This window comes from Solea senegalensis, unplaced genomic scaffold (genome assembly GCF_019176455.1).
Source record: "Solea senegalensis isolate Sse05_10M unplaced genomic scaffold, IFAPA_SoseM_1 scf7180000013239, whole genome shotgun sequence".
NCBI classification, from domain to species: Eukaryota; Metazoa; Chordata; class Actinopteri; order Pleuronectiformes; family Soleidae; genus Solea; species Solea senegalensis.
This window is the reverse complement of record NW_025320782.1, coordinates 66-25,998: the sequence shown is the minus strand read 5'-3', so window position 1 is coordinate 25,998 and position 25,933 is coordinate 66. Positions and strand designations below refer to the sequence as shown.

General features: G+C 43.0%; 1 protein-coding gene and 1 long non-coding RNA gene across 2 annotated transcripts; one reads left to right on the top strand and one right to left on the bottom strand.

The window, feature by feature from the left end:
* The first annotated feature begins 766 nt into the window (after positions 1–766).
* Positions 767–8,294, top strand: LOC122760226. The gene is made up of 2 exons (XR_006358346.1): positions 767–1,384; positions 7,959–8,294. It is a non-coding gene; the product is annotated as an uncharacterized LOC122760226 (long non-coding RNA).
* A 503-nt stretch (positions 8,295–8,797) lies between these two features.
* Positions 8,798–25,733, bottom strand: LOC122760227 (transmembrane protease serine 3-like). The gene is made up of 13 exons (XM_044015309.1): positions 25,555–25,733; positions 25,396–25,439; positions 24,238–24,466; positions 23,536–23,649; positions 22,835–22,951; positions 22,082–22,205; positions 21,433–21,552; positions 20,655–20,701; positions 18,783–18,948; positions 12,390–12,559; positions 9,631–9,726; positions 9,393–9,535; positions 8,798–8,983 (listed from the first exon to the last, which is right to left on the bottom strand). The coding sequence occupies exons 1-13, from the start codon at positions 25,619–25,621 to the stop codon at positions 8,798–8,800; spliced, it is 1,623 nt and encodes a 540-aa protein (XP_043871244.1). The 5' UTR covers positions 25,622–25,733.
* Positions 25,734–25,933: the final 200 nt, after the last annotated feature.

Sequence of the window (25,933 nt, the reverse complement as noted above, 5' to 3'; positions counted from 1 at the left end):
AGTTTTATATTATGGGACAGTAGGAAAAAGAAAAACATCCGAAAACAGCCTTATCTCAGCTGAATACTTCGGCACCCTGGATCAGCCATAGTCCCTGATACACATACGGAAAAATCAGACTCCTGGCTTAATGCCTTTAGGAATTATTACAAAAAACACACCTGAACGGCTGACCTTTGACCTTTCCAAAGGTTGCACAGGTCTGAAACTCTGCAACCTGGATAAGTCTTAGTCCCTGATACACATACAGAAAAATCAGACCCCTGAGTGAATGCCTTTAGAAATTATTACAAAAAACACACCCAAACGGCTGACCTTTGACCTTTCTGAAAGTTGCACGGGTCTGAAACTCAGCACCCTAGGTCAGTTTTAGTCCCTGATACACATATGGAAAATCAGACATCTGGCTCAATTCCTTCAGGAATTATTAGAAAAAAACACACCCAAACGGCTGACCTTTGACTTTTCCAAAGGTTGCACGGGTCTGAAACTCAGCATCCTAGATCAGCCTTAGTCCCTGATACACATACGGAAAAATCAGACTCCTGGCTCAATGCCTTTAGGAATTATTACAAAAAACACGCCCGAACGGCTGACCTTTGACCTTTCCGAAGGTTGCACAGCTCTGAAACCCGGCATCCTAGATCAGCCTTAGTCCTTGATACACATACCGTAAAATCAGACTCCTGGCTCAATGCCTTCAGGAATTATTACAAAAAACATACCCGAACCGCTGACCTTTGACCTTTCCAAAGGTTGTGTAGTGGGTCTGAAATAGCCACATATAGTTTATTATGTTAACAGACACCCCCCTCTTTTTCATTGTAATATTTGAACCTTTATAAAAACAGTTTTGCAGAAAGCACTGCTACTTTGCACCAGTAGAGGGTGCTATAACACCAGTGGGTTCAAGCAAACGGCTTCCGCTCTGCTTTGCTCGGCGCATGTTCAGATAATAAACATACCGAGCAGCAGTAGTGGAAGCTAACAGCTCTCGTGTTGTGTGTTTGGATCCACAGGTTTGTAAAATGTACTATTTGTACAGTTCTGTTCAGTTCAACTATGTAACAACATATAAGCGAAGCTATGAAGTAGAGCTAAGCATTGTATTATGTGTAAATATGTATTTTATTGCCTTGTTCACTTCCGTCTGCAAAAGGTCGGTAAAACAAGAATGAGTGTATGTGTGTGTGTGAGCCGTTCCGACCATAAACGTTGCTGGCCACTAGTTATTGTCTGTTAATACTATTCTGAACGTAATTGGTATGATTTGCAATGTTGTATATATGAAATGTGATGTGCTCAGCGCATGTTCAGATAATAAACATACCGAGCAGCAGTAGTGGAAGCTAACAGCTCTCGTGTTGTGTGTTTGGATCCACAGGTATTTATACCGTAGCTCAGCCACTCAGTGCACGCTGCCTGAGGGGCTCATGCTGCCGGACCAGAGACCCCTAGCTCTGGCGCCGGTAACATTTGGGGGCTCGTCCGGGATGATTAGCATTTCTGCCTAGTGACGTGAGTGTCCCGGTGGAAGTGAAGCTTGCCAGACTGCGCCAGAGACAGGACAGCCAGTGGAGGATTCATCACCCCACCAGGAGCAGCTATCCACTTCATCTCGTTCTGACCATCACAACACAGTCACACAATCAACAACATCCACACACAACCACAACATTTCCACACAGCCATTGCCGGTGGACAAAGACATTCATTCCCTTTCACCTCCATCATTGGACAAAGATGCACACACTAACAGCCCATCACAGGACAGAGACATTCATACTTATCCAGCACCTTCACGAAGAGACGGTGGACGGCCAGCAAGGAACTTTGACACTGCCACAGTCACCAGAGCTTTCACCGCAGGCGTTGATGGATCTCCCCATGGTAGAGTGAGTCTGGCGTCCAGCATGGGAGATCAGGTATTGAGGGTGAATGATTTTGCAGCTCTGCTCCCACGCAGAGAATTCAAGCTACATGGTGGACAAATCTCTGATGTTGGGTCTGATATGTCATACAGTAACCTTTGTAAACAAATTGAAGAAGGTATACTGGAAGGTTTTACTGAGTCAGAAGTGATGCGTACTGTGATGAAAATCATCAAACCCGGTACATTCAGAGATATGTTGACAAACAAAAATGATTTAACTGTTGATGAGCTCAAGCGGTTTCTCCGCGCACATATCAGGGACAAAAGCAGCACTGAACTTTTTCAAGAGTTAAGTAATGCTAAACAACAGGACAAAGAGAGTCCTCAGCAATTTCTGTATAGGCTAATGGGTTTAAAGCAGCGCATTTTGTTTGAGTCACAACAACCTGGTGCCGAGTTTGGCTATGACAAAAGGCTGGTTCAGGGCACCTTTCTCCACACTCTGTATCAAGGTCTGAATGAGAAAAATAGCCATGTTCGTTATGATCTAAAACCTCTTCTCACAGACTTACAGGTTAGTGATGACTTTCTTTTGGACCAAATCACTAAGTCTACCAGTGAGGAGACAGAGAGACTCAGACGCCTTGGCACAGTAGCTAAGAACCGACCAGTGACTGTGAGCCCCGCTCAGCTTGACTGTAGTGACTCAACTAAGCAGACTAGAGTTGACACTGAGTTACAGGCTAACCGTACTGCTATTAAAGAACTGTCTGCCCAGGTGTCCTCCCTGACCAAACAGCTGGCCCAAGTGGTGAAGCCTGCTGACACTGCCATCCCTGTGACCACACACTCAGCCCAGCCAATGCCACCAACACCTGAAGCCCGCGGCAGATGCCGCAACTGTGTTCAGCAGGGCAAGATGAGTTGCCCTCACTGCTTCGTATGTGGCCAAGCTGGACATCGGGCGGTCGGCTGTCTTCAAAAGAGGATGTCGGGAAACGGGATGAGGTCACTGGAGAAGGGCAGCCAGTGACCGTGACAGATAAGGAACCCCCAGCCCAACCCAGCATGTCTAAGGCAGCAAGTCCTGTAAAAACAAAAGCACAGTGTCAACCACCAACAAAGAAACGCTTAGCACAGCTCATAGGAAAGCGATGTATGGTATCATGTACTCTCAATGGTGCTCCTCTCCAGATGTTGCTTGACTCAGGGGCTCAAGTGACGATGGTGGGGAGAGACTGGATGGAAGAAGCACTCCCCGGTGTCAAAATCCAGCCACTTGAGTCCCTCCCTCTCGATGAGCCGCTGGTGATTTCTGCAGCAAATGGCACAGATGTCCCCTTTGATGGATGGGCAGACGTTGAACTCCAAATCGGTAACAAACACTGTGGATATGCCACCATTCAAGTGCCAATGCTAATCAGCCAGAACTGTCTCCACTGTCCTCTCTTAGGCAGCAATGTGTTAGTTGAGATCATCAAAGAACAGAGAAGTGATGTTGATATTTCTGCTTTATTAAAAGAAACCTTAAGTATAAATGACAATGCTGTTGAAGCCCTAGTTTTTGCTTGCCAGACACTGACCCCAGGTGAGACAGCTGTAGAGTGCAGTGTGAGAACAGGGAAGGCGGGTTCCACCATTCCTGCAGGGCAGATTTGTGAGGTGAGGTGCAGAGTCAGGGAATGGCCGAGAGGTGGGGTTATGCTCTTCCAACCTGATGTAGTGGGTAACTGTCCTGAGGGGTTGGATTTGTTTCAGGCCTTAGTTGATGTTCCAAGTGGGTCCACAAAAATTGTGAAGATACCAGTTCAAAACCCCACTAAACATGCCATCTACCTCCCTAAGAGAACAGTTTTAGGAACATTAGAAGAAGTTACTGAAATTAAACCAGTAAACTGTTTTCCAGGTGGGTTAGAACCCATGTCTCCTAACACTGTTAATACATCCTCAGCTCAGGTTAGCACAGACAGGCAAAGAGAAATAAGTGAGAAAAACAAGACAGAGGACACAACAGGCCAGAGATGGCGCCCCCCTGTTGATGTGTCGCATCTGGAGAGACACGAACAAAACATAGTCAGAGACATGTTGTACGAGGAGTCGGATGTCTTCGCCAAAGATGATTGTGACATTGGGTGCATCCCAAACCTGCAACTGAAGATCCATCTGAAGGATGACACGCCAGTGCAGACGTCCTACAACTCTGTCCCTAAGCCCTTGTACAAAGAGGTGAAAGACTATGTCCAAAATCTGCTTGACCAGGGCTGGATCAGAAAGTCCACTTCTTCCTACTCATCTCCAGTGGTCTGTGTCAGGAGGAAGGACAAGAGGTTGCGTCTGTGTATTGATTTCAGAGGCTTGAATCGGAAAACCATCCCCGACCGCCACCCTCTTCCACGCATCCAAGATCTGTTAGACAGTCTGGGGGGGTACTCATGGTTTTCCATACTCGACCAGGGCAGTGCATACCATCAAGGCTTTGTCGATGAGAACTCCAGACATCTGACTGCCTTCAGCACACCCTGGGGCCTTTATGAGTGGACCCGTCTCCCATTTGGTCTAACAAACGCTCCAGCGGCTTTTCAAAGATGTATGGAGGGAGTTCTTGACGGGTTAAGGGACGAGTGTTGTTCTCCATATTTGGATGACATTCTCTGTTTTTCTAAGACTTTTCATGACCATGTTGAAGATCTGAGACGGGTGCTCTGTCGCCTGCGAGAGCATGGTATTAAACTGCGCCCAAACAAATGTGAACTGTTTAAAAGCCAGGTCAGGTATTTAGGACGTTTAGTGACACGTGAAGGTGTTCAGATAGACCCTAAAGATATTGAGGCAGTTCAGCATTTGAAAAAGAAAGAGCCAAAGAATGTGGGAGAGGTCAGAGCCCTCTTAGGTTTTTTAGGCTATTACAGAACATTTATACAGGACTTTTCTAGGATAGCAAGACCCCTCTTTCAGCTAATAGAGAGTCCTAGTGAGCCTAGCCAGAGAGCTATCAAGGTCAAGTCAAAAAATACTACAAGTGGTCAGCTTTTATCCAAAACACCTGTTTATTGGACACCAGATCACAGTGCTGTAGTATCACGCCTGGTGGATATGTTAACCAGTCCACCCATTTTGGCTTATCCAGAGTATGACTTACCTTTTGTACTCCACACAGATGCCTCGAACGAAGGTCTGGGAGCTGTACTCTATCAACAGCAGGGAAGCAAGCTCCGGGTTATTGCTTATGGCTCCAGGACACTCACGCCTGCTGAGAAAAACTACCATCTCCATTCTAGCAAGCTTGAGTTCCTGGCGTTAAAGTGGGCAATCTGTGATAAATTTAGAGATTACCTCTATTATGCCCCCACTTTCACAGTATACACCGACAATAACCCCCTTACATATGTTTTGAGCTCAGCCAGGTTAAACGCAGTCGGGCATCGTTGGGTGGGTGAATTAGCAGACTTTCATTTCACCATCAAATATCGACCAGGCAAGTCGAACACCGATGCTGACACCCTGTCAAGACACCCAGTGCATCTTGATGGTCACCTGACAGAGTTCACAGAGACAGTGTCCCCTGATGTAGTCTCCGCTGTCTGGCAGGGAGACAAAGCTGTGAAAGACGGTGATGTGCCATGGGTCGCTGCATTACAGCTGCAGTCAGATGTTGGTGACGCACACTTTGGAGGCACCCCAGTTATCACCCCAGAGAGTGTCAGAGCTGCACAGAAAGAAGATGCCCCTATCTGGGAGGTGATAAACCTAAAGAACAGTGGATGGAGGCCTCAGGATAAAGACAAGAGACAAATGGGACGAGAAACACGCAGACTGGTACACGAATGGAACAGACTCAGACTGGACAAAGGGATTTTGTACAGACAGACAGGACAGAGGAAGCAGTTGGTTCTCCCCAGTAAACTGAAGGCCACCGTGTTAAAACATTTACATGATGACATGGGGCATGTGGGCGCCGACAAAGTCATACATTTAGCACGAGAAAGGTTTTATTGGCCTTATATGCAACAGGACATAGAAGATTATGTCATTCGCCAGTGTCAGTGTGTTAAACAAAAACATCCTACCCGACCAGAGAGAGCACCTATGGGTTCTATAACAACCAGTGCCCCATTTGAACTCATCTCAATTGATTATTTACATCTTGAACAGAGTAAAGGCGGTTATGAGTACATTTTGGTCCTGGTAGACCACTTTACTCGGTTTGGTCAAGCTTATGCCACAAAAAACAAAGCTGGCAGAACAGCGGCTGAGAAAATCTTTTATGACTTTATCCCTCGCTTTGGGTACCCTGAAAAGCTGCATCATGACCAGGGCCGGGAGTTCGAAAACAGTCTCTTTCAGAGACTCCAGCAGCTCGCAGGAATTTCCCACTCCAGAACCACTCCCTACCATCCACAGGGGAATCCTGTCGAGCGCCTGAACAGGACACTTCTACAAATGCTCCGCACTCTGCAGGAGGAGAAAAAAACAGAGTGGAAGGACCATCTACCTCACGTTGTCCACGCATACAACTGTACGAGACACGAGGGAACAGGTTATTCACCTTTTTTTCTTCTTTATGGTAGAGCTCCACGTTTGCCTGTAGACCTTCTCTTTGACTTGAAACCTGAAGAGGAGCCACGGTCCAGACAAGAATATGCTCAGCAATGGGCTTCACGCATGCAGGAAGCGTACAAGATTGCTTCAGAAAACAGTGGGAAGCGTTCAGCTAAGGGAAAGAAGTATTACGATCAGCATGTTAAAGGTATTACACTGCAGCCTGGAGACCGTGTGCTGGTCAGGAATCTGTCAGAGAGGGGTGGTCCGGGGAAACTTAGAGCTTATTGGGAAAAAAAGGTTCATCGAGTGGTTGAAAAGATGGGAGACGGACCTGTTTACAGAGTTCAACCAGAAACAGGAGAACGCACTCTCCGTGTGCTGCATCGCAACCTTCTGCTACTTGTTAATGATTTGCCTTTAGAAGTCCCACTGAGTCAGTCCGCACTGAGAAAGAGACAAAGACAGACAGACTATCACAGAAGCAACAGAGAGACGGTGGAGCAGGAGCCTGAACACTCTGAGGAAGAAGAGGAATACACCTATTGCCTTCGAACAATTCCTGTATATAGCAGGAGGAGAGTCAGACCCGCAAGTCCTCAGTCTAACCCACCAGATGAGCTCCGACCGATAGCCCCAGAGTTTCAACCACGGAGACAGGTAACAAATATGTCTCAAAAACAACAACAACATGATACTGTCACCGTCTTAGATCCAGTGCAGATACCAGACCAGCTGGCAGCTGTCCCACCACCAGATCAGGAAGTGCAAGAAGAACTCAGAACTGATGACACTGTGGAGGAGGCTGATTCAAGAGAGCAGGAGGAAAATGATGAGCCTGCAATGGAACTGCCCGAGGAGGAAGTGCAACCTGTGAAGAGGTCAGCTCGAGCACCGAGACCTCGAGAAAGGCTCACATATGACCATCTTGGACAACCATCATACCAGTCTTGGGGACCAGGTGCAAGCCTGATGTTCGCCTATGCCCCTTACCCCACGTCTCATCTTCCATTACCCCTCAATCCATGTCCCATACCCTCCTTTTACACAGCTGTCCCCGAACATTGTTTCTACCCTGCACAAGCAGTGTGGACATGCTAGAGACACACAAAGACTTGAAGAACAGACGAGACCAGACTTTACTGTACACACACACACACACACACACCTACACCTACATTGACACACACTTACGTTGACAATTGGACTGTTTTGAGACATTTTCTTTTAAGATTTTTGTTAGTTTGGTTCTGGATGTCGGAGACATCTCTTGAAGCAGGGGAGAGTGTAGTGGGTCTGAAATAGCCACATATAGTTTATTATGTTAACAGACACCCCCCTCTTTTTCATTGTAATATTTGAACCTTTATAAAGACAGTTTTGCAGAAAGCACTGCTACTTTGCACCAGTAGAGGGTGCTATAACACCAGTGGGTTCAAGCAAACGGCTTCCGCTCTGCTTTGCTCGGCGCATGTTCAGATAATAAACATACCGAGCAGCAGTAGTGGAAGCTAACAGCTCTCGTGTTGTGTGTTTGGATCCACAGGTTTGTAAAATGTACTATTTGTACAGTTCTGTTCAGTTCAACTATGTAACAACATATAAGCGAAGCTATGAAGTAGAGCTAAGCATTGTATTATGTGTAAATATGTATTTTATTGCCTTGTTCACTTCCGTCTGCAAAAGGTCGGTAAAACAAGAATGAGTGTATGTGTGTGTGTGAGCCGTTCCGACCATAAACGTTGCTGGCCACTAGTTATTGTCTGTTAATACTATTCTGAACGTAATTGGTATGATTTGCAATGTTGTATATATGAAATGTGATGTGCTCAGCGCATGTTCAGATAATAAACATACCGAGCAGCAGTAGTGGAAGCTAACAGCTCTCGTGTTGTGTGTTTGGATCCACAGGTATTTATACCGTAGCTCAGCCACTCAGTGCACGCTGCCTGAGGGGCTCATGCTGCCGGACCAGAGACCCCTAGCTCTGGCGCCGGTAACACTAGAAATGAATAGGCCTGTCCTGCCTCAGTGTCCAGATGGACGAGAGGTATGGGAGAATGTGTAGTTGGTCGAAAGTGGGTGGCATTGTTTTCAAGTTTAATCCAGGTCTCAGTGAGAGCCAGGATGTCCAGTGGTTGGCATTGGCAGCAATGAAGTCAGCCCCACCTCCACCCCAGCATCCATCTTCAGGCTCCAACTGAATCTTTGCTCATCACTCCTCGATATGTCAATGTAAATATATCTGTGGGGAGTGATTAAGTCATAGCCTGGACACCAAAACTAAACCTTATGTATTGTGATGTAATAAACCTTCTAATACTGAAACGTGAATTGCGCGTCACATTGCGTGTTGCATATCGTGAACCCTGGTATACTCGTGTGTCAGGGTCCTGTAGTATCCAACTTCACAATCGGGTGGCGGTACAAGGACACATTCCTACCAAAGACAAAGAGAACCTTCAGATAAGTCTGGTTGGAGTGGCTTACAGCTGAAAGACCCATTGGGCAGGGGAGTTGGGGTGTTAGCCGGTTCAAGGGTCGGTTGACTATCCTTGACGTCTTCTTCTTCTGTTGTCGAAATGTTTTTTTTGCTTAGTGAGCAGGGCTCATACTCCATCTACCAGTGGTGCGGAAGTTCACGTATGTACTGTCCACGTGTGCCCAACACACTTTTTGCTTTACTTTTTGATGACGCAATCGGCTTCATGTGCATGTTGCACACAGCTTGCATGGAAGCACACCAGGGCCTTTAAGGTTCACTCACTCACTAAAATTACTAATATTCTCGTGAAACCAGTGAACCTGGAGCAAACCCCCCCAACAGTGAGCCATGTGCTCCACCGTGTGACCCACAAATAGTTCAGTGATGCCATCAATCGTAATTATTGCCCAATTAAGCTGATATTGTATTTTGGTGGAGAATGTGGATGGATATCTGTCCCTCAGTGTTTCCTACATTACAGTAAAACATCTGTACCTGACAAGAGTCAACTCCTCCCTCCAGATATCCAGCACATAGCATCCAGGAGGAGATAAAGCCTTTGTAAACTTCTGGCTGGTTGCAGGTCTTGGTGGAGAGGAGTGGAACCATGGCTGAGCGTAGCACCACACTGGACTCTCCTGAAACATCAACATGTATGCATCAGAAAGTACAGGAACAGAAAAAGGCAAGTGACTAAAGTGTGTGTATTTATTTATTTTTTTATTAGACTCACCATCTGCCTCTGTTGCTCCCCATCCAGAGATCCAGCACAGTGTTCCCTCCACAAAATCCTCCCCATGGTTAGGCAGGCAGATGGGCTCCACAAAGCCTACAGAGAATATTAATGTTACTTATATATCTACTTATCTAGTATTGATGACCACTCAAAGCTGCTGTACACTATCACACCCATTCACTCACACTTACATACAGCACATCTATGTGCTGCACATTTTCTGTCACTCATCTTTCATACCCACTCACACACACACACAACCTTCGAGGTGAAAGACGATTCGCTCTACCACTGAGCTACCGTCACCCATTTGTACTCTTTTTTTTAAATAAGAGATTGCACCTGACTGCGTGTGTGTGTGTGTGTGTGTGTGTGTGTGTTCCAGGTATTACTCATGTAGTGATCTAAATCTGTTTACACAGTCACATTATGGGGACTTGTCTTGCTTCATGGGACAGGCACAGGAGGAGCCATAAATGATGTGACCCTGCAAGCCAGATCAGGCAGACAACTTGAGCTGGGGGGGCATACACACCATATTAGAAAGACTTCACTGTGAGTTGTTCATTCTAACACTGAAACACAAAGAGCAGCACACTTATTTCTCATTTATGCAAATGAAAACTGCATTTTTTGTGATTAAGTCACCTACGCTCTCTCCCTCTCTCACTATTTCTGTTTGGTTATGATGTGTTCACTGATTCTCGTAAAATCTGCTCGCTCACAGAATTTGCGCATGTGTGTAATATTAATATTAATATTAATATTGGTAGGGACAATCTGGCCATCCTCAACCCCTCACAGTTCTCAGCTCAACTCCACTCACCTTTTCACAGCAGCAGCACCTGATCAAATCAGCCCACTATATACTCCTCTCCACCATGCAGTCACTGCCAGATTGATCTGGGTCATTCGTACTAGTCTCGCCAGCGTTTTCTGTGATTGTGCTGTCTTTGAACTATCCTTTGAAAAGGTGAAGAATAAAAGTCACTACCGACTGTCTGTCTGCCTACGTGTGCTGCATTTAGGCCCTTTTTGTGGGAGCTTGGCTCCCACATAATTAGAGCACAGCATGCCTCACATACACCCCCTCTCAATTTGGCAGGATATTTAAGCTTCAAAATTTCCCATCTCTCTGTCTGCCTGCCACTGTGCCGGTGTTGCTGCTCATGCTTTATTTGTTTATTTCTTTGTAGATACCACATTCTTCCTGCTTGAGTGGAAGTTCAGCCTCTGTGATTATCTGACCAGAGTCACACATGCCATATGGCGTATTTCCACCAGCTCTACTCGCCTCGCCTCGCCATGCCCCGGTTTAAGTAGCATTTCCACTAGCATAGTACCTGGTGCCGGGTACTAAACATAGTACCCGGCTTACTTCACATCTAACGAAGACTCTGGAGCGGCTCTTCCTCACCTTCCTTAGGCTTCATGTACAGCACTCTGAGGATACCCTACAGGGCAGAGGTCGGTGTGGAGGATGCCATTCTCTACCTCCTACACCGAGCCCACTCGCATCTGGACAAGGGAAGTGGCACAGTCAGGATCCTCTTTTTGGACTTTTCGAGTGCCTTCAACACCATCCAGCCCCTTCTACTCAAGGAAAAACTCACCAGAATGCGAGTGAACCCCTGCCTGGTTGCTTGGATTTCCAGCTACCTCACAGACAGACCACAGTATATCAGGCTGAAGGACATCACGTCTGACACTGTGGTCAGCAGCATCGGAGCTCCTCAGGAGACTGTGCTGTCTCCCATCCTCTTCAATCTGTACACTGCGGACTTCTGCTACAACTCTGAAATGTGTCAAATCCAGAAGTCAAGACAACTCAGCCATCATAGGGTGTATCAGAGACAACAAAGAGGAAGAGGAATATAGGAGCCTGGTGAGGAACTTTGTTGTCTGGTGACACATTAGCAACCTGCAGCTCAACACCTCAAAGACCAAGGGACTGGTCATCGACTTTGGGAGGGACAGACCCAGAGACCAGTTCTAATAGGAGCAGAGGAGGTGGAGGTCGTGCAGACCTACAAACATCTTGGGCTGTGGCTGGACAACAAGCTGGACTGGACAAGCAACACAAGGCAACTGTACAAGAAGGCTCAGAGCCAGTTGTACTTTCTGAGGAGGCTACAATCTTTTAACATCTGCAAGAAGCTCCAGTGGATGTTCTACCAGTCTGTGGTTGCCAGTGTTCTCTCCTACGCTGTGGTGTGCTGGGGCTGGAGCACAACTAAGGCAGACCTCCACAGACTGGAAAAAAACAGACGGGCCGGCTCGGTGGTCGGATTGAGGCTAGACCCTCTGGAGTTTATTTTTATCTTATATTTATATTTTATTTTATATTTTTTTTATTCTATATTTTATGGTGTTTTGTACCTGGGGTGTTTTTCTTTCCTGTCTCCTGTAAAGTGTGACTCCAATTTTAACAGTGCTGTGTGTGGATGTTGGAGCTTTTCATTTTCCCAGAGGGAACCTCCTAAAGGGATTAATAAAGTTGTCTGTCTGTCAGCTGCGCTGGATGGTAAATGGTCTGTATAAATAGTGCTTTTCTAGTCTTGTTGACCACTCAAAGCTGCCTTACAGGACAGTTTTGCCATTCACCCATTTATACCCATTCACTCACACTTTTATACAGTGCATGTGCGGCGCATTTTCTATCACTCATCTTTCATACCCATTCACACACTGCCGGCACAGCTATCATTGATGTCGACAGTATAGAGAGTGGGGAATCAGCAGGAAAACACCATTACCATTGAAAACAAGTGGCACTGCCAGTTTCATCAGTGCAATGTCAAAGTCCAGTTTTTTGGGCCGGTAGCGAGCATGGTAGATAATCTGCTCCACAGCTAGCGATTGGGCCCCATTGTCTGGTTGCACTGTCAGGCCCACATGGACAGCCCACATGGATGGGTCAGCAAACCTGAGAACACACAGCAGAATAGTATATGTGAGATGCACATTAAAATGTAATCCTAATGAAGTTCAATGTTTAGTGAGCTGCTCCTTATTTGTGACTAACTTAAATGTAAATGATAAATAATATCATACTGCCAAACAAAAGAAAACTTAAGTTACATTAGTAGGTAGCAGGTTTATGCAGGCGTTTGAACCATGGTAAATTATAGTGGTGCAACGGATCATCATTGATCCGTTATCCATTCGGATCAATATCGGTTCGGCGGATTGATTTATGAAAAAAAAAAAAGTTGGGCGCATGTTCAGTCCACACACAGTGTGGTCATGGCGAGCGGAGGAACGGAGGAGCTTGAACGCCCCGTATCCAGAGGGGGGCAGCTCTATGCAGCTCGATGCACCGCTAGCAATTATCAAAACATTGAGTAATGCCGTTGTCACGACCTTTCACAATAATCCCTTACGCATTTGTTCCGGAGTCTGACCCAGAGTCAGAAGACACTGTGACAGGTGAACCACCTCCATCACAAAGACTGCTGCAGGACGCCTGTAGCTTGGATAACATTGTGGTTACTGAGATGATAAATACTAGTTGACTATATTAGTCAACGGAAGTGCCGTTCCACTTTGTAGAGCTCAGGAAAACAATAAAACCATGCACTCTCAGCAGTGGCTGAACTGATTGTTATGGACTTTTAGGACTTCATAGATGAGGTAATGACGTAGATACACACACAAATTAACGCGCGACGTTAATTTGCACTTCCGGGCTATGGCCTCTTTAATGCCTTGTAGTTCAAATGATGAGTATTGATACATTAGGGGGAAGTGTCAGTTTAAAATGCTCTCATATTATTCTATTAACAGAAGCAAGCTGGTACAACAGGACCAGCTTGAGCTATTAGTAAGTGCTAGCTAAGTAGCTAGCTACCCACCTGACATACTGCAGTGTTCACTTAGCAGCTAGCTAACAGTAACTAGCTGGCTAGGCTAAACATTTGAAATCCTATAAAAATATGGTGCTTAAAGAACAATTCAACCTCTACTGAAGTCACTTTTCGATTGAGTACTTGGTCTCTACGAGTACTTTATACTTCTCTGAAATCCTGTGGCAAATCAAATGGTCTCGCTCTACTGATCAAAGATTTATTTGGTTAAAACCCACATTGGATGAGAGCCTGGATTGTGCTCAGACACTAGCGTTTGGACCTTACAAGGCAATTCACATGTTCTGGAAAAAATAATACAGTAAGCATACAGTAAGCTATGTTCTTTCTATTCACTGTGGAGTGTGCATTTTTAAATGACCTCATTTGAGGTGGGTTGCTCTGAACCGGTACTGTACGCCGTCATCTACAGACCTCCCAAATATAATGAGGACTTTTTAAATTACTTCTTTGAACTTTTGGCTGGAATCATTCCAAACTATGATTGTGTACTTATTATTGGTGATTTTAATATCCATGTGTGTGACAAGTTGTATATAACAATTTATTCATACATACAATTTATTTTGAGGTAAACATAATTTCAGTTGGATGTCATCATTTATTATAGTATCTATTTTCAGAAGATGTAATTTCATTTATAGTAGTTGTGAATGTATATGGAGACTATGCAACTAGTGAGTAACACCTAAAAAGAGGAATGCAGATAGGTAAATCAGATCCTGATCTGTGTGGTGATTCGTCGATCTGTTGGTAATGCCTCGGGGCTCCAGTAGGGGGATTGCGCTCCTCTTCCTCATTCAATACAGACGAGTGAAGGAAAGAGCTGCGTGTGTGTTTTCCTCATCCTTCTCCCGTTACTATTCCCCTTTTTAAGGTAATTACCGTTTGCAAAGCACTGCATACTTATGAACATATGTTGATAGTATTTTTCTAAATGTTACTCTGGTTTAAAATGCATGGAAAAGACATTTTTGTTGGACTTTGTTGTTTAGTTTCTTGCTAACTCAGACGTGTAAGCTCGTAGCCTGATAACCTGTCGCCACGCCGTAGATTCTGAATGTTGACATTGGTGTTTGACAGTGTTGGGAACGTAAAAAAGTAATTAGTTATAGTTACTCACTACTTGTTCCAAAAAGTAACTGAGTTAGTAACTGAATTACTCTATAATAAAAGTAACTCGTTACCAGGGAAAGTAACTATTTGCGATACTGAAAAGTTGCTATATATCAAAGAATTTGTTTTTTTTTTGTGTAGTTTTCACAAGTCAATTGAAATGAGTAGAACAGACAGATGTTTGTACATAACTTTCTATATTTATTGCACGTCGACAGACGGCAAGATGTTTATCCTGCACTTCAAGTATTATCTTTGTAAGAAAAGTAAACAGTTACACCATATAAAGTGCATTTAACTCTAGCAAATTAAATCAAACTCTCTCAACCTGAGACAACAAACGTAAACTTTTAAACAACAAAAAAGTGTGTTTAGCTCTGTAGTCTTATTCTTAATTAAATAAATCAAACTCTCAATAATCAGTGTTTTTGGCAACTAACTTTGTAGATGCGTGTGCCATTGTGAGATGCTTCATTAAATTAGAATTGCTTACAACGGAGTTTTTGCTTCGGGACATAATGTACACATTACATGTACGTTCTTGCCTTTGATCACAATGAACTTGAAGAAGTGATTTTATCGCCACAAACAATGAAAATGCCAACTTTACATCGGAGTCCTGACTCACCATCTCTGCTGCTTCATCGATTCTCTGTTTCGCTGTTGTGTGTGTGTGTGTGTGTGGCCCGTATGCTGGAATGCGTGAAACGTGACTCTGCCTTGGTCAATCATAATCGCTTACCTCGTTATTAAGCCGCCTCCTCACTAGCTGTGAGCCAGGGGTGCGTTGGGATTACACAGTTTATTCAATCAATGCATAGTAACGCACCGCATTTTACGTCCAGTAACGTTAATGGCGCTATAACGACGGGAAAAGTAATTAGTTTGATTACCCTGTTGCTGAAAAAATAACGCTGTTACCTAACGCCGTTCTTTTAAACGGTGTTATTCCAAACACTGGTGTTTGAGCATGTTACTGTTTCATTTATATATCTAGTTCATGTCATAACGACGAAAATTAATAAATCAACAGGTTAAAAAATACATTTCATTATTCAAATGTCCCATGATAACTTGTTAAAAGTATAATTTACATGTCATGTTTATTCAGTTAAAACAATAATTTAGATCATTTAGAAAAAGACACTGATAGGATATTTGTGGCCTAAAATTGAGTGTGCGTATGCATGAATTTGTTTGTTGCTTGTATGCATTGTTTAAAATGAGATTCAATACAGACGAGTGAAGGAAAGAGCTGTGTGTGTGTTTTCTCAACTCAACTCTATTTATAAAGTGCTTTAAACAGCCGTAACTGTTGTTACATGAAAAGTAAAACAATAAAATATTAAAACAATAAAAACAATTAAACTATAAAAATGTTAAAACAATAAAAATATTAAGAGAATAAAAACACTAAAAGCAAGGGCAGAGTCTCATGCTGAGTTGAAAGCCAAAGAATAAAAATGGGTTTTAAGATGAGTTTTAAAAATGGACAGTGTCTGATGTGGAGCGGGAGGACGTTCCAAAGTTTGGGACCGGCAATGGAAAAGGCTCTTTCCCCTCTGAGCTTCTGCTTAGACCTCGGTACCTCCAGGAGCCTGAGACACCGAGCAGGAGCGTAGGGATGGAGAAGCCCAGAGAGGTAAAGTGGAGCGAGACCATTTAAAAATTTAAAAACAAATAAAATAATCTTAAAATGGACTTTAAAACGCACAGGCAGCCAGTGGAGGGAGGCCAGAATAGGAGTAATGTGCTGACTCTTACATGCCCCAATTAAGAAGCAGCATTCTGGACCAACTGGAGACGTGTGAGAGAGGACTGGCTCACTCCAAGATAGAGTGCATTGCAGTAATCTAGCTGAGATGTAATGAAGGCGTGGATTACTGCTTCAAAGTGCTTATGTGCAAGAAAGGGCTTCACCTTTGCCAGCTGCCTCAGGTGAAAGCTGGACTTCACTGTTGCACCAATTTGCCGGTCCAATTTAAAATCACTGTCTATCTTAAAACCCCAGTTTGAGACTACTGGCTTGATATATTGTGCCAAAGGGCCGAAGTCAGCAGGGGGGGTTCACTAGAGCTGCTCGGACCAAACACCATCACTTCTCTTTTCTTTTCATTAAATTTTAAAAAGAGACATCCAGGCTTTAATGTCTTCAAGACATAGCAGAAGTGACTTCAAACAGGCATTTGTCTTTTTCAGTGGCACATAAATCTGACTGTCGTCAGCGTAAAAATGAAAGGAAATGCCGTGTTTTCTCAGGATGGAACCCAGGGGAAGCAGATACAGAGAGAAGAGCAAGGGCCCTAAAATTGAACCCTGTGGAACCCCATATGACAGCGGAGCAGAGCAGAACTCCGAGCCACCAAGGCGTACGCACATAGATCTTCCCTCAAGATACGATCTGAAACAATTTAGGGCACTACCACTAATGCCCACAAGGTGCTGCAAGCGAGACAGTAGAATGTTGTGGTCTACAGTGTCAAACGCTGCAGTTAGGTCCAGCAGGACAAGGACCACGTGGTGACCAGAGTCAACCGCCACAAGGATGTCATTAAATACTCTTAGTAAAGCTGACTCCGTACTATGCACTGTTTTAAAACCAGACTGGAAAACCTCCAGGATATCATGCTCATCCAGGAATGACTTTAACTGAGCGTGGACAACTTTTTCCAGGATTTTGGAAATAAAAGGCAGCTTGGAGATAGGTCTATAATTGGCTAGCATACCACAATCAAGGCCAGGTTTCTTAAGCAGGGGTTGCACCACCGCATGTTTAAAACTTTGGGGGACAACACCAGAAGACAGACTGCTGTTAATAATGACCAGAACTGACTGCCCTATACAAGGGAAAACCTCTTTAAAAAAGTGAGGTGGGACAGTGTCACAGGGAGTACAACCACTTTTCTAAGGCAATCAAAGACACAGGCTCAATGTAATCAAGCACAGCTGAGCAAAGAACATGGTCAGAGGGGTCAGATGCCGGTGTGGTGATGAGAGCCCTTGCAGTAACAACCTTATCAATAAAGAAATTCAGGAAGCTATTACACATTTCAGGGGATTCCTCTGGGCACGCAGGCTGAGGTGAGCCAAGAACAGATTCAATGGTTTTAAATAACACATGGGTTGTGAGAATTGGATTCAATAATGTCTGACAGGTGCGCTCTTCTGGCCTCTTTTACAGTGTTCTGGTAGCAGCGCCAGCAGTCTTTTAGGATTTGGTGAGAAACCTGCAGCTTGTCCTTTTTTCACCTGCGTTCAGCTTTACGGCAATCCTGCCTGGCTGCGCAAGTTCTCGCATTGAACCAGGGCTCAGGTTTAGCTTTGGGCTGCACAGTTTTAAATGGAGCCACAGAGTCCAGTATGGTTCGGCAGGAGGAGTGAAACCAAGAACTGAGCACGTGTGTGAGCCGGGCTCCGACTCACCTGTGCCGGAGCCCGGCACAGGTGCTGTCCTGATAAGCCTCTGGTAAAGGACTTTTTAAGCCTTATTGACTCTTTTAATCTGGTTCAGTCTGTGTCTGGTCCCACACACGAATATGGGCACACTTTAGATCTTGTTTTCTCACATGATTTGTCTGTGTTAAACCTGTGCTTTCCGATAACAAGGCTGTACTATTTGAGGTTGGATTATCCTACCCTGCAGTTAAAACTCGTGCTCCTGCTCAGCTATGTCAGATTCTTAACCCTTTCACTGCTGCTTTTCACAAATTTGTTTTGTAGGAAAAAAGCCTGTAAATATCGGTATTGGTATTGGTATTGGTTGATATCGGAATCGGAAATTAAGTGTTGGAATAACGGCATATTGAATATCGGTTAAAAAAAGCCAATATTGGACATCCCTAAAAAATGTGAGATAGACACTCGGAACACTGATTTAAATTCCCACAATCCACATCCTCCATAATAAATATAGACCTATATATATATATATATATATAAGCATGTCACCTAAAATCATTTTAAACATGTACTTTTTATAGTGTGCCTTAACATTTAATTTTCTCACAAATTATTGTACAAACGTAGTGTAATTGATTCGTTTCCATTGTGGAATGAAGCTCTTGCATTTAAGTTGATTTGTTGAGATTGTTTTTCTTTGTTTATTCTACTGGGCAAAATAAAAGATGTTAGTTATCTGACTGTTGAAGCATGTTATAATGGACTCACCCATACACACAGTGTGCTGCAGTGAGGATCCAGTGGGATGTTATGATTGAGCCTCCACATAGGTGCTCACTGCTGTAGTGGAGACTGACCTGCCAGGGGAACTGACCTGGTTTAGAGATGTTGCCTCCAACAATACGAGTGTTGTACTGAGGTCTGAAACCACACTCTGACACCACACACACACACACACACACCATACACAGACAGACAGTGATAATGGTCTGTATTAATGCACCAGCCAACAGTCATCCTATGTCCCTCATGATTCTCTCCAACCAGAGCTACAAGTAAACAAGCCTTATCTTTGGAGATTCAGCTTAATTAATAATTAATTGTAATATAGCCTCTGCTACTAATACCCAGGTGCTATGACTCATAGTTCCTTGGACAGCTGCAATCAAAATTAGTTTCATTGTTTTGTTCAACATGTTTAGCAGTTTTTACAAACTCTCCCAAGACTTGAAACAAAATAATTCATCCAATGGGATTCATCAGTGCTTTAATATTGAATTTCTATATTGGCTTACAAAGTTACTTAAAAAATAGCACTAGATCCCTAAATCCCTAAATAAAGTAATACCGCTGCGGCCAAACCAGCAACAAGTCGGCACAGTGTCCTTTGTTCTGCCTTGCCATAGTCCTTGACACCCAGCGCAAACTGAGTAAACAAAGAAAATAGGTGTGGATTGATTATTTAGTAGCAGACAGAGAGTGGCAGAAATAAAGAAAGAATAACTGGACACCTTGAGGTGAACAGATACAGTAGTTACCCCTGTGATGACGACATTACGCCAGCGATGAAAAGAAAGCACCCCAAACCTGTCTTTAACCTTCTATCTTCTTATGGGGTGAGTTTTCATTGTTGTAGTTGGCAATCTATGTTACATTAGTGTTCATTCGAAGTTACATACAGGGATTAAAAAATGTTTTTTCATGCTGGACGCTGTCTTTTAATAATCCACTGTGCATTTCAGAATGTTATGTGGCTACATTGTCATTAGCTATAGCTAAGTATTGTAATGAAAATGTTACACATCAAAACCTGTGCTCGATCAGATGATCGTATTATATGCTGTAACAGGAGCATGTGATCATCTGCAATTAATATGAATAACAAACCAACCTGATGTGCAGGGCCGCTGCTAAGCTTTAATGTCCAGTTTTGTATGTGTAGTACATGTATTGTTCTGTGTAGCTCACAAAATAGTATCTGTGCTCCAGTTTCTGTGATGAGATTAAAATCAGGCTTAAAATCACACTTTCAGAATCTGTAAATAAATCAAAATGTCCCTTGGCCCACTTGTTGCTGGTTTTGCCATGGCTGGGTTTATATGTCCAGCCTAGCTGTAGCCTAATGCTGACATTTTTAGACTTCGTAGCCAGTTTGTCATACACAATGGTTATTTAATCAAACCATTAGTGAAGAGACTAACCTCCTTTAGAACCACTGAAGAAATTATACACCTGTTTTACAACTGATGACAAGTCATCTGATAGCTGTGTAAAACAAACTGTTCCAAATGATTGAACCTATTCAATTGATTAGTGTCAACTCTGAAATATACTCAATAAAAAACAGCAGTGCATGCAACCACAAATATAAGAAAAATAAGTTTCACAAAAACAGTCATGCACACACACGTTTCATATCAGTTGTATTAAACTAATCCAAAATGGATTTCACATGAGAATCCCGATTGATGACAATGGTGATTATTAAATTACAAACCACTAGTAAAACACAGAGAAAAAAGGACAAAAATAAAGTACATGCCATGCAAGAGCATATGTTCGACCATGAGCACATACAGAAGACACTTTGTGAGTCAGAACCAGAACAGAAGTTAGTCAGTATGAAGCATGTTTGCTCACCCAGACATTTCAGAGTGGTCACTTTGCCTGAGCTGCACTGAGTCTTACTGTGATCACACAGCAGGAGGAGGATGACAAAGCACACACACAAACTCAATAAACATAACGTAGTATGACATGACAGAAAATAAAATAACAACGTGACATAACATAACAACATAAAATGATATGACATGGAATGACGACACAGTGCTAGAGAAAGTTGTCTTTGAATTAGAAGGTTGTTGGTTTGATTCCCAGCTCCGCTAGTCTATATGATGATGTGTCCTTGGGCAAGACACATAAGCCTACGTTGCGCTTGACAGCTGTGCCACCAGCGTGTGAATGGGTATGAAAGATGCAGACAATGCAGTGCACATAGATGCACTGTATGGACATGTGAATTGCAAAACTGTAGAGTAAAGCAGCTTTAAGTGGTCTAGAAATACAGACCATTTACCATGACACTACATTACAGAACATATAATATATAACATGACATGACTTAGCTTATAACATATGATTAAATTAAATTAAATTAAATTAAATTAAATTAAATTAAATTATATTATATTATATTATATTATACTATATTATATTATATTATATTATATTATATATTATATCATATCATATCATATCATATCATATCATATTGTTTTATTGTAAAGTCAGTGAACATATTTGACAGTGAGGTGTCAGAAAATGTAACAGAAACTGAGGAATTTAGTTTGGTTTAGAGGTTGTGGCATTTTCAGCATGTATAGAGATGTTTGCATAGAGATTGAGATGTTTGCACCTGAAGATTGTGGTGTTCTGGAGCTTGCTGATCTGTGACTGGCTCAAGTTGATGGACACAAGATTGTGCTGAAGTTCTTGTTCAATGGAGTTCAGCGAAATGAAGAATGACTCCACATATCTGACAAGACAAATAAGGTAAAAAGTTATGTACAGTATTTCTTGAAAAACTGCAAATGTATGAATTGGATATATTTTGCTTTTAAAAAGCTATGACTAAAAGTGTAACTGTCATGTGCATATGAAGGGCTGTAATGCACTGCTTTAGGTTCTTGTGATGCTCTAACTTTACGTTTATATAACTTGCAACAGGCTTCCAACATGTCTGGTATACAGAGGCAGAATAACCTCTAACACAAAACACACATAATGAAACAACCAAAGGCATAATTTGCCACATTTTAGCCTGTGCCAAGTGTATTTACAAGTTTCAGACCCACACAGCATTAATCCTGCAGGTCATACAGTTAAAACAAATATAGATATCAGCAGCCATCTTACCCTAACCCTGCTATAACCTCTAAGAATTCAGGTCAAGGCAACAGAGTGAATAGTGTGGGCATGAATGTGCCATCACCTCACAACATGCGGATACGGTCATGACATAAACAAGGGAAAAGAAATCAAGAGATTTGAGTTGCAACCCAGACCTTGAGTAACCCAGCTGTTTGCAGGCACTGAGCCCAAGCCAGTTGTTCCAGTCTTCTGAGCAAACTGTCCTCCATACCCCCCCTTTCTGGACCTGCAGCACTGAGCTCCGCCCACTCAAACGCACTGACAGACACACATACACAAGACAGACACAAAGAGACACGTTGCCATTACCTGAACATTTCTGCCATGTGTCATGTTAGTAAGGTAAATATTTGATTCCAAGCCAGGCAAAGTGAGCAATAAATGGTCTTTTTGCTATATTTCTTTACTAAAGTTAGATTTATCAAAAAAAAGGATTAAAACCGTCATAATGTGTATCTTAATTAATAAATAAGCTCCCAGCATCATTTCTTAATGTAATTTAGCGATAGCACTGCACAATATCTATTTATTTTGCACTCACACTTTCAAATTCATACATTCTCTCCATCTTCTCACATCAGCACGGTACAGCATGGCATATTATGGTGTGGCGTGGCAGTCATACCTGTTTCCTCCTTCCGGTCAAGCTTCCAGTATTATAAGTTGATGTGACAATACATGTGACTTTGGTGCAGGGAGTTAATGGTTTCAATTAATCAATTTCCTGTTTGAAAAGGCTGATTGTTCTTCTTTGTGTCCTGGGAGTGAACATCAAGCTGATTCTCAGCAGAGTGGACACACAGGGGGCACACAAGGTGCCGCCAGTATATGACAGTGTCTCATACAACCACACAAGACATGTTCATGTGTGTGTGTGTGTGTCTCACCACAGCCAAGCTCATCCTCTCCATTGTCACAGTTCACCTCTCCATCACACTGAGCAGAGTAGCTGATGCACTGAGACGACGAGCCACAGCGAAACCTGCCCACGCAGCTGAGACCCACTGTGGATACACAGAGGTAAATCAAACACACGCAGTCTGGTTTCCATCACTTCAGTGGACATTGCATTGACTTACATTCATTTCCTGGAGACTTACTCTCCCCTTAACCAATAACTACTACTGGCCTAACATAAACCCAAACCATATCCTCATTCATTCATTGTCTACTCTACTGCTTTATTCTCCACATGAGGATCGAGGGGAAGCTGGAGCCAATCCCAGCTGACATAGAGTAAAATGCAGGGTCACGCCCTGGACAGGTCATCGCAGTTGTAATGTAAGAATTTATAGTAAGACTGATCGATTTTAATCCAGCAGATGAAGTGTTTCACATCTGAGACGCAGACAGGAAGTAAGAAATTCCTCTTAATTACTTTTTTGTGCATGTGCTTGTATTTGTTACCCCTTTAGGACCTTTTCCGGCAACACTGACCTTATCTGGGCCAGGTTTGGCCCTAAGGGAAAGCCTCATTTCTGGGTTGGGGGATATAACAGGTAGGGGATTCCATCAAATATTGATGGAGCAGAGCCACTTTGTATTCCAGTGGCTCAGTGGACAGTTCACACAACAGTGAGCTCCTCACCTCCAAGTCCAATGCTGAGAGCGAGAGTGACTACCACGATGACGCAGGAAGCAATCAGCAGCTCAAAGCGATGAGACATCAGTCTCTCCTTCCAGCTTTTCTGCAAGTCCTCATCTGATGAAACACAAATACTACTACATTTGGGCGCTGATAAATGTTATTGGTAAACACCTGCGTTTGTCAACAAATATCGGCAGGTTTATTCAAGACATGCTTGAGCATTACATACAAACTGACAGGTCAGTCACATCATTGAGTCATGTCGTACCAATCCAAATACCAATGACCACAGAATTTGACAGACATACAAACAACAGAGCTGGTGGTGCCCAAAGACTTTTGTACAGTGATATATCCACAAGTGACTAGTGTATAGTATAGTATAATTACACAGTGTCCATGTAAAACTTAACAATAATAATAAAATAAAACAGCTTTGTTAATGAAGCAGTTATTCAGCTAATGAAATCACCTGTAAACCTGAGTAACCTTTCTATACAGCAGTCTGGTTATACAGTAGATATGAGAAACAGCAAAGTGAACACATCACTTCATCTGGAACACTATTATCTGCATAACAATGCATCGTTCACATTGTCTGACATTTCAAGCAGAACCTTTTGTAACTTTACCTTTAAACATTAACCTACACATCCACTCTGTCATGCTGTACCAATCCCTCCTGAACATCCCAGCTCTCACCTCGCATAAATGGTTGCACCTTAGTGACTGGCATGGTGGGACTGGGTGCAGGTTGAGGCTCTTCAGGTCTGGCTGAATTGTTGTCTGACTGACTGTCAGCAGTAAAACTTCCCAGCGGGCTGACATTAACTGTGTTGGGGGTCTCAACAGTGGGGAGGTCTTCCTCCGTCACTGACACCACCTCTATTCTCGAAGGGTCAGGCTGCTCTGCTCCCTCTGTCTTATGTTCCTAAACAGGCAACATCAAGGAGAATAACTGAGTGGAACACTTTCAGCATTTCAAGTGGCATCTGCTGAACAGATCAAGACTTAACGTAAGGTGTGTTTGAGAGACCTGTTGTCTCGCCACAGCTGTTTCAGTGCACAATGAACAGCCAAGATACGCAGGTGACCTCACAGACTTGTTTCTACTGAATATGGTGTTTTAATAAAGACCACTTTTAAATGAACACCCATAATGGTCTTTGTTTAGAAGAGGGTCTGCTGTTCCTGTGTGTTTATAGGTTAAGTCTCCTAAATAAAACGTGAAGCAAAATAAAATAAAAAGTGCAAAAAAACAAATACAACGAAATACATGTATAGAAAACAAGCCTTATCAACATCAATAACTACCAGATTTCCTTCACCTTTTATTGTTGTATCTTGTGTCTACGTGATGTGATGACTAATTCAGTCTATGTTGCAATTGCTATGTCATACAGCTTTAATGTATCATAAGACTTGGAGTTCTATTCCTCCTAAATCTTAACTATAAATCTATTTGTTTCTTGAGAATCAATAAAACCTCTTGAACAGCGAGCAGATGTAACCAGAAGCAGCCTTGCAATCGACCACTACCAGCCACTTATTTAAGAGATACAGTCCACGTCTGTGAATTCTTTCTTAGGAAGAGAGTCACTAGTTTCTACAATAACATGTCAAGCCCTGATACTGATGCTAATGTGATGATGATGTGACAAACAATTAAGTATTTTAGTATTTTATAATTTGTGAAGCATAACCTGCAGTATATTGTAAGCTATACAATATATAAGCTATAATTATAATTACTGACTGAATGAAAAGTTCAACTCAAAACTCCAAAGCTCTAAAAATATCAAATTCCAAATTCCAATTTAGGTTTAGTGTGAATCACAGAACTCTTTAAGGTTGACTTACTGATAGGTGGTTTGCTGTATCAGCAGCAGTGTTAGAAACAGGATCTGCAAAACAAAACAGGAGAGAGACAGAGAGATGAGTGAACAATAAGATCAATGGAAGAAAAAGAGACTGAGGAAAAGGCCTCTTCATCAACAAAAAAGATTAAACCAAATGTACCACTCTCCACAAAGCTTTTCGTCATTATTCCATTTTCCACACTCCACTGAGCTTCATTTAACACCATAGGCCTCTATTCCTTTTCTTCCTCTCTTTTCTACCCCTCTTTCGTTATCTTCCCTATTTCTCTGAAATACTGAGTATAAAGCTCATAGTATAAAGTATAAGGCTCTTCCTGTCGTGGCTACACTTTGGTACAAAGAGACACCTGAGTGGGTGAGTGCTGCCACTCTGAACAGGGATCAGGTAACCCTCCACCTCCCAATGTCTGGGTCGAATTACATACTTGTGAGTTCAACCATTTGGTGAGGGCAGGAAAGGAAGGTGGAGGGGGTTGGGGGTATCAATGCCTGGATGCTGTCCAGTGGCTTTATTGTCC

Bases quoted from the DNA above. Each gene is read 5' to 3' on its own strand.
- LOC122760227 (XM_044015309.1), bottom strand. From the start codon at position 25,621: ATGGTGTTAAATGAAGCTCAGTGGAGTGTGGAAAATGGAATAATGACG. The intron at 22,206-22,834 runs GTGAGACACACA...TGTGTCTGTCAG, and splicing joins AGAGGATGAGCTTGGCTGTG to TGCGTTTGAGTGGGCGGAGC. The intron at 9,727-12,389 runs GTAATGGTGTTT...TATTCTCTGTAG, and splicing joins AGTGCCACTTGTTTTCAATG to GCTTTGTGGAGCCCATCTGC.